This window comes from Paramisgurnus dabryanus, chromosome 3 (genome assembly GCF_030506205.2).
Source record: "Paramisgurnus dabryanus chromosome 3, PD_genome_1.1, whole genome shotgun sequence".
Classification (NCBI taxonomy): domain Eukaryota; kingdom Metazoa; phylum Chordata; class Actinopteri; order Cypriniformes; family Cobitidae; genus Paramisgurnus; species Paramisgurnus dabryanus.
Window position 1 is genome coordinate 3,415,778 of NC_133339.1, and position 9,573 is coordinate 3,425,350.

Here is a 9,573-nt window from a genome sequence, read left to right on the forward strand (position 1 = left end):
TTAACATGGTCAAATAATACGATTTTATGTTTGCTTTTTTATATAGTCCGTTACTTAGCTGTTTGTATAAGATTGGCATAGTTACAAAGTTTGGTCTCAATTCTGAAGAGATCGCTGATCCAGACCTGTCTAAAACGCATCAATCTGAAAATTTTTATCATTTTCAACTTTACTAGGACATTTTGGCGAAGTTCACAGTGAGAAAGTTGGCAACCCTAGTTGTCTATAACTTTTATTGTACATTCATTTGTAAGTACAATAGTGTTTCCTGTTAGTTACAGTATACCTACACTATAAGTATGTATCTGTTATTACCCAGTACTTATCTAGAGTTACATAATAACTACCAAGTATGTGCCACTGGTAAGTACAGTTATGATACCATTTAATTACCATGTAGATACTCAAAAGTAAGTACCACACATTTGTCTGTAAGTACAACATATTTACCATATATGTACAAGGTAAGTACACGTACTGTAAAATAAAGTGCTTTATTTTCAGTGCTTAGGATATTTCCAGCTAAAACTTCACATATGTACTATGGGGACACCAAAGATTTATTTTACATCTTTAAAAAGTCTTGTGAAATGTCCCCTTGGAAATGGGGAGGTTTTCTTAGCTTAGAAACCTTTGACCCGCCTACTTCTTTCTTAAGTATAAAACCCTCATAGTTTCTTTTCCACTGCCACTCTCTCATCAAGCACATGAGACCTTGACATTCTAGGTATTTAACTTTGAAACTGGAACAAAAATCACCTGAAGCTCTTAACATCTGAAAAGGTTTGCTACTCTAAATGTTATTATGTATAATTTTAAGCAATTTAAGCAATAGCACTTTTTTAAGTAAGTTTCACATGGATTTTTAAGCAATTGCTGTGGTCTTTATTGCTTTGCCTTTGTAACACGTTGCATTTTTAGTCCTGCAGGTTCATCACTTTACTTTATTCATAGCTGATTTCCATTCGTTGTGCATTTGAGGATTCAGACTAAATCAGGATGTTGTCCACTGCAGCTCTTATTCTCATTGTCACCAGTAAAGTTGTCCTAGGACAGGTAAGATTGAATTATGTGTGTATATTACATGTACAATCATGATTACTGAGGCATAAAAAAAATAAGTTTGGTTCTGGTTGGTTGTCAGTTTAGGTCATGGGTCGGTAGGGAATTTATTTTATTTTATTTATTTATTTTCCAGTGGCAGCAAGGGATAGGTAGGAAATTGTTAAATATTTAAATTGAATAGCGGATATATTTGAGGTGACTTTGGCCATTTTGCGTGTTTGTCTCACGCAGCGCAGAGCCACGTCTCCACGGATTATCTCTTTTTAATAGTGTGTGTGTGTGTGTGTGTGTGTGCGTGCGTGCGTGCGTGCGTGTGCGTGTGTGTGTGAGAGAGGGAGAGAGAGAGAGAGAGAGAGAGAGAGAGAGAGAGCGAGCAGGAACAGTAAATGCAGCTGAACGAATACCTGTTTTAAAGTAAAAAAATAAATGAATAAGGAAACGCAATATGTGGAGGCCGGTGTTGAATCTGTCTAACTAGAATTAGTCTAACTTATGTGTGGGAAACACTGATATGAAAAATATCTTACGTGAGCCTGTGGTTAAAGTATAAAAGTGGAACTCTTTAACAAATGTCATAATCAGGGCTTGACATTAACTTTTTTGCTCACCAGCCAAAGTGGTAGTTGTTTTTCAAAGTTACTAGCCACTCAGCATTTTCACTGGCCAAATTTTTGTTGCTGGTAAAATAAATTTTATATGATTAAACTTGACTTTGGCATCCTTAAATGACTTTAATTCGAGCAAATTTACTTGCTAAATTAGATGCAGACTGAATTTCAAATGCAGTCTGACTACCCGAATTAAGACAACATTTATTAGCTGGTATATAGCTGGTATATCAGTATAGATCATATCATATATTTAGGTGCATGAAAACCATGCTAGTAAGTAAGGCATAAATAGATTTACTTTGAATTAATATATTAAAAGTAGAGCAGGGGTGTAGAAGAAACACTAATTCTAAACTGAAAAGATAAACACAAAACCCATCGACAACCACTTTAAATATTTATTAACAACAGCAGTAAATACTGTCAAGATATGTCCATTAATTATACTGTCAGCTAGTTTATGCAGATGTATTTTATAAGCTAAATGGTTTCTGATAAAAGTGATTTAAGACTTTTAATGGCAAATGTCGAGAGGGCATAATGTTAATGTTACAAATTAAAATGATGCACGAACCTCTCAGCTGGCGGGTTTCTTTTGATTTCATGTGAATTCAGGTATGCGCTGAATTTCTCTTCGCTCTTGCACTGTGTTAACTGTGTGCTCTCAACTTGTATAATGTTTTTGTTTTGTTTTTGTTTTACTTATTTGATTGATTGATTCTACACAGACACCTGTGAGTGTTAATGTGGGTGTGTACCTAATGTGATTGGAGTGTTAATAAAATCACCTTGAGTGAGTGCAGCTGCTGCTGTGCGTTGTTGAAGTCAGTCACATCGTTGCGTCTACTCTGTTAACACACTGCAGGGGCGCTGTAAGGGGGGAAAAGTTAGGACGATTCTAAGGGCCCATGAACTTTTGAGGGCCCCAGCCAAGGACTGTGCCGCACACGCAACCCCCTTAAGCTGAGCCCTCTTAGCTCCGCCCCGTCTTTACTCTGCGTTTTAGCGCCGTCTTCAATCCACGGTCTCACAGTGGACGTGAACTTCAGAAGAGAACAAGGTGTGTGTATTTACTGCTATTTCCTATGATATCTGCATATGTGCACTTCCTTACTATAAATGCAGTTTACACAATGTGACGCTGGATCAATACAATGCAGTTTTCTTTCCACTGTAAAGTCTTCGCTCTGTTCACCTCAGTTTAATAAAACATTTACTTTCCCTGTTTTATGTTATGATTCTAACGCGAAGTCAGCCCTTATAAGCTGTTTAAATTAACGTAGCCCGTATAAGCTAATTAACATAAACTAGAAATGCGATCGGTTACACACTGTTTTGTTTTGTAACGCAATATGCCATGGAGGATTTTTATGCAGTCGTAAATCGAGTTGGTTATGATAAAACTGAAATGCAACTAAGGCTAAACTAGTCAAATTATGTATATTAGCTTCTCAACTTGCAACAGGGTTAAGAAAGCAATGGAAATCTATGTCGTAATCTGCTATAGTTGTCATTCATTTCATTTTAGAGCCCATTGATTAAAAAACAGTCTGAAGAATCATTTAATAACAGTATAGTTGTTTTCTTAAAGAGTAACTAAACCCTAAACCAAATTTTTTTAGTTAATGATCTGTAAGAATGGGGTTTTATTAGTGCTGTTCATTGATTTTAGTCAGTTTTTTGACATTTGGATATAAAGTGTTTCATTACTACAATATATGGTGTAAAAACGTCTGAGTGCTGCCCTCTTCAGGTTGAACGGTGGATACTGCAGTTGAATTTTCCTATTGAATGTTGGGTCCAAAAAATGCCTCGTGATGTAAGCAGGTTCAAGCTCACCACGCCGCTTTGGTCAAGCATTGTTGACCCAGTCTTATTTCAGGCAGAATGTACATAGAAAAGATGCATTGTTGTTTTTTAAATGTTACAATGTCGTGTGTGTAAGAGCTCAAGTATACAGTATGTCACTAAGACTGTCTGTGAAAATCAGACTAAAGCCTCAAATCTTATTGTGAGATAAAAAGCATCACAGTTTAATTTCAAGCATTAATTTCACTATGATTTCAATCGCTGACATGACATTACTCAGTCAACATTAAAGATATCAAGTTTATATTTTCACAAATGTTCTTTACATTATATAGGATGATTTTATGTGGAAAACAGTAAATCACAAATAAATACTTCAGCTGGGTTTTCACAGGCATGGTCACATTTATCTTTAATCTTTAAGAATGTTGCATTTTCTCTGAATATTTGATTTAATGTACTGTATTTTTCAATTAAATTTGCATTGCACTATAAATTATCTTAGCTGCAGACATTTTAGGTATCTATAAATACTGATAACTGTGGTCAAAACAATAGCAAAATAAATAGTTCTGTATTATTAAATTACAGACAAAGATTTTGAATAGCTACAGTAGGTTGGATTGTATGTTTGGTACGAAATGGGTATGGGGGGGCCTGACCCCCTATTTGTTCATAGGGCCCAAAATTGCTAGCGGCGCCCCTGACACACTGAGAGTGTGCACGCAATTTATATCTCTTCAATCACTTCCATGCAATTGTTTTATCTTTCCCGAAGTGTGCATGCGCTCAGACTGCGTCTTCTTGTGCATTCGCAAATCCATCAGCTCTCGCGCGCTCTCTGGAAGGTGACGCTTTGGTCCTCAATGCCCCGCTGAACGCGTGCGCGTCTCTAAACAGATCTCTGTGCGTTGCGCTGGGTGCAGAGTGCTCATGGGAGTTGTAGTTTCCCAGTGTCGCATTGCGTATTGTTTATCATTTCGCATAACTTTTAAGAAAACTACAACCCACCTTACGGCCGAAATCTTACACGCGTTTGGCGGGTGTTAATGTCAAGCCCTGGTCATAATACCATAAATTCAAATATTATAATTCACTTACTGCCAGCAAAAATGAGCCTTGGTTTGTGCTCTCTGGAAGAGAAAAGCCCACTTGCATATCGTTGTTCAGCTCGTCTTTTTTGGTCTGTAAATTACAACTTTCGGCGGGGGCAAAAGATCACGTTGCTGTGCACGAAACAGCATCTCGAATGCACACCAAAAGTTACCAGTGCCTTTGTAAGTGACGACAAAGATCTCTGAACTATTGTGTTAACGACCGTGTAGCTGCTTTGTTTGTTGCTGGAGGACGCGTGCTTTACAAAAACGGTGCTTCAAAGTTTTTTTATTTGTGTATTTATTTAATGTGTATTATTTCTTCCCCAAGCTCATAAAATAAATTTGGGTCGCACATAAATTGGCAGGGTCGGTCGGAAACCGGAACCAAACAAAAAATTTTTTTATGCCTGATGATCTGAAGTAATTATTTCTTCTTGCTATAGGATGACAGAGTGCCTGTTGATGGACAGACATATAAACTGGATATGGCACTGGATTCAGTTGATGACTGGTATTATGGTTGTGAAAAGGAAATGGAATCACTGGTGAGAGGAGAATATCTACGCAAAGACATTTCTGCTGACATATCTAAATTTGGAAAAGCTTTGTTAAACAGTATAGAAGAAATGCCTGCAAAACTAAATATTAAACATAAATTAAAAATGTACCACTTAATTGCAATTTATATGTACAGTTACTCTAAACCTACAAAAAATCCTGGGCTATATAAAGAGTTCAATCATGATGTTAGAACTGGTAAACAAAAATACGAAAAAAAGACATACAGATGGTATTCACTTCACTTTTTGTTGACAGAAGCAATAGAGATTCTAAAGAAAACGCAACAGAAATGTAAATTAACTTATCGTGGTACCAAACTTAAGTTTAATGAGAATGTTCTGAACACAGAGATTCGTTTTGGCTCATTTGCGTCCTCCTCTGTTCATCGTGAAATAGCAAAAGGTTTTGGAACTAAATCTTGTTTTGAAATTCTGACTTGTCAAGGTGCTGATGTGTCAGAATACTCTATGTTAAGTTATGAGAAAGAGGTGTTGATTCCCCCATATGAGAAATTTAAAGTCACTGAAATAAAGAAGGGTGCCTGGTGTAACACTGTGTTTGTGTTAAAGAGCTCTGGTCTAAAAAGTACTTTAAACTGTGCAATGGTATTAGCAAACCCCCAGATATATCACAATGTCAGTCTCTCTCAGTGGCGGCGTTTCACGAATATTTCCTATGGCCTTACAAGAAAAAACATTCTCAAATAACAGCTCCATAACACAACATTATATATAAATAAAATGTGTACATACTCCACCAATGTGTCCACCAATTTAAACGCTGAAATAATCCAGGTTGTTTAAAATGCTTTTCAAAGGCTGTAATTTTTTACATGTTTTTTACTGGCAACAGTTTGTTCAAAGTTAAATGAACATTAAAAACATTAAGTCTTTGTCTTTACAGAATAAAACTATAAAATAACAGCCTCATGCAAAGCATTCTGAGAACCAAAATCTGAAAGAAGAAAACCCAGAATGCTTTGCATGAGGCTGTTATTTTCATAGTTTTATTCTGTAAAGACAAAGACTTGTTAATGTTTAATGTTAATTTGACTTTGAACAAACTGCTGCTGGTACCGCTTATAATAATAATTTATAAATTGAGCTGTCAGGTCCAATTCTGCAAGAGATGTTTAATTTCATTGTTTCAGCAGACATAAAATAAAGTAACCTTCAACTTCATGCTTTAAACAGAGATGGTAATAGAGAAACATAAGTTGCAGCTTTAAGGACCTTGAATAAGAATTGTTTTCAGTTTTTTCTTTATTATATGTCAAATTAGCAGCTTAACCCATTTATTCCCAAATTTTTCCCAGAGATGAAATATATGAATTTGTGTTGTATTTGTAAGTATATTAAACAATCAATGTCAATAATGTAAAAAAAATTGAAAAGACCCTGAAAAAATGTGTTTTATCTCTGGTCACAATTGTGACCGATGGTAGAACACAGTGAGTCTAAGTCTATGGTGTATATAAATACATGAACATATGCTTCATAATATGAGCTACTTTTTATTTTTACACAAAAATATGCAAGGAAAAATTGTGGTCACAATTGTGACCAGTGGGATTACGTCTGTTGCATATCTGTTGTTTTGCTGCATACACAACTTTGCCAGATTTGCATTTGTTATAAATTAGCTAATAAAATACTAATAATCAATATTTTGTGGCTAATTATTTATTATTATGTGGCAAGTAGTCCTTCATTTTCTCATCCTCATGTAACTTTAAAACAAGACCAAGATTAGGCTTTTAGATCAAAAAATGCCAAAGTTATATTCATTTGAAGCTGCACATCAACTTTTCACCCCCCACTCAAAAGGGTGGAGTGACCGGTAAGTGGTTAATACCTGCCATAATTGTGTTGCCCTTAATTAACCATGGTTTTATTATAGTAGCATATCAACTATAATGACCAGGGTTATTGGTAGGTTGATTTGTAACACTATAATTAATATACATGGTTGTATAACCATTCTTATAACCATATTAGTAATTTTTTGTTGAACTATGGTTAATTTGTTTCTATGGTATTATTATAAATAAAAAGACAGATGGAATGAATTCATCACAGCTTTGGCCTGAGATCCATTGTGCTCCTCATATTATAAATAAACATTTAAACAGGTTAAATAACAGATTGTTTTCAGCAGAAAGGTTGTGCCTCGGTTTAACTATTATATTTGATGTTTTGCATTAATGTTACTGCTACAGTACAATACTTTTTTATGTTTAGGGTTGCAAAGGGCCAGAAAGTTTCCAGTACATTTCCGGACACATTCCATGGGAACTTAATCTGGGGAACTTTGAAAATGTGTGTGTGTGTGTGTGTGTGTGTGTGCGTGCGTGCGTGCGTGCGTGCGTGCGTGCGTGCGTGTGTGTGTGTGTCAGATGACCCCTCCCTCTACTTCGGGGCAACAGCTAAATAGTTTCACTTTAACAAAAAGAACAATCTAAATAGATCATTTAACAAATAAGAAAATGTGTAAATTAGAGCGAGTTTGTCATCTAATTTATCTGAGGGATTTTGTGAGATTCTGGCCAGCTTGTAGAACCCTGTTATAATAACTGTATTATCAACACAAGGAAGACACAGTGGTAATAAAATGGAATTTATTGAGAAAAGATCAACAAGAATAAATAAAAACACTACTAAATGATACTAAAACACTAAAGAATAGAAAATGATAGAAACTAAAATGCAAAAAATAGAAAATCTATTTCTGTTTCTGATAAGATGAGAAATGTATTCATAAAAACCCAAATTGTCAAAGAATTATCTGCTAAACATTAAAGAAATCAGTTATGCAATATTGAAAATCATATATGGTAACAGTTACTGATAGAATACACGAATGCCATGGTTTCAAGAAAGATTTGGTTGTGTTATATTTACATTCTGTGCGGTCGAATGAGCTGTCCGGTGGTTGCCCGTCGGGCACTTATCAGGCATTTCCGTACTGCAATGGGGAAAGAGTCAGGTTCAGTTCAACAACCTTGAACACGAAGTGCTGTGAAAACGCTGATCTCCAGGAAGCACAGAGAGTATTCCAGCAATCTGGAACACGCAGAAACGATCCTGTAGTCGATGCAGAAGGTCCTTAACAAATTTGGAACACGCAGATAAAGGCCTCTTGAAGTGAAGGTTTGCTTTTCTGAGCTTCACCTGGTTGCAGACGTAGGTTATTGCCTTTCTGGACGTGAGGCTCGAAACGTGGTGTGATCCGCTGGACGCACAGGCCAGAGACTCAGAACTTGTGGTCGATCTGGTTCAGTCTCTGTTGTCCAACTCAGAACAAGGAGCTGTAAAACCTTAAAGAGAGATTCACAAACTTGGATGGTTTATCGATGATCTGTTATTGTCTCTCTCAAAGGGGGCAAGAAGTTGGGTGTTTTGTTTCAGTCTCTCGTCGATCGCCCGCTAATCTCCCGCGATTTGCACCCGATCACACCCCGACCTGTCGGCGAGCAAACGACTTGCAAATCGGGCTTAAATCTGGCTTAAAATCATGTAGAGTGAACTTAGCTTTAGCACAGGGCCTGAGACTCAGAGCTTTGAGGTGTTGGTTGTGTCCTGTTTCAGTCTCTAGCACGCAGGCTGGAGAATTAGAACGATGGGGTTTGTACTCTGTTAATGTCTCTCTTTTCAGAAGGACCCAGAGCTTGTGGTACTCTGCTAATGTCTCAATTTTCAGGGAGACTCAGAGCAAGGAATGTCTGGAAAAAATGTACTTTTATAACTTTAGATAAGGAGGAGTTTGCATTTTGGCGCTTTCCTGATGCAGAGCTGTGATTGGCTGTTGATGTCAGAGGAAGTCCACAGAAGGTGGTCCACCCCTCTTCACTGTGAGGAACTCATTTGCATTGCATAAAGTACAGAGTTTAACTTTGTCTTTAGAATTTCATTTATGCATTTTCCACTTACCAAACCATTTCCAAAATACTATTGGCATTGTCCTGAGTGTAAAAAGTATAAACATGACAGCAAAATGTTACCATATCAAACATGCATTCTTTCATTCATGCATATGTTAACAACTGTGATTATTTTTGAACATTTTCATAACAAAGTTATTTAATTCAGAATGCAGTGTCTTTAAACAAGTATGGAGTCAATAGGTGATGATTTTAAGTCCATTTTGGTGGTGAAAGGATGTAAAGATTTGTCCTTTGGTTTAGCCAATAATTTGAAAAAAATGTTTTTCCCTAAGGAATGTTTACGATCACCCTGCCTTCATGAGATGGCGAAGGGGAGGTTGAAAGGATGAGAATCAAAAATAGTGTGAGCAAACGTCCTTTTCTTCACGCTTTGGCATGGAAGTCAGCCATAAAAGAGTTGTCCGAGCAGCCTTATCTGATTGACTGCACACTTGCTTATATGTTAACTTACTTTAAATATCTGGGATTAAAATGTTGCTCATTAATA

General features: G+C 36.4%; 1 protein-coding gene across 1 annotated transcript; it reads left to right on the forward strand.

Moving 5' to 3' along the window:
* The first annotated feature begins 999 nt into the window (after positions 1-999).
* Positions 1,000-8,464, forward strand: LOC135733753 (ecto-ADP-ribosyltransferase 5-like). Its single transcript, XM_073813745.1, has 3 exons — positions 1,000-1,056; positions 5,026-5,748; positions 8,330-8,464. Exons 1-3 carry the CDS (start codon positions 1,000-1,002, stop codon positions 8,462-8,464), a joined length of 915 nt encoding a protein of 304 aa, XP_073669846.1.
* Positions 8,465-9,573: the final 1,109 nt, after the last annotated feature.

Bases quoted from the DNA above. Each gene is read 5' to 3' on its own strand.
- LOC135733753 (XM_073813745.1), top strand. From the start codon at position 1,000: ATGTTGTCCACTGCAGCTCTTATTCTCATTGTCACCAGTAAAGTTGTC. The intron at 1,057-5,025 runs GTAAGATTGAAT...TTCTTGCTATAG, and splicing joins GTAAAGTTGTCCTAGGACAG to GATGACAGAGTGCCTGTTGA. The intron at 5,749-8,329 runs GTATTAGCAAAC...TTGCAGACGTAG, and splicing joins GTACTTTAAACTGTGCAATG to GTTATTGCCTTTCTGGACGT.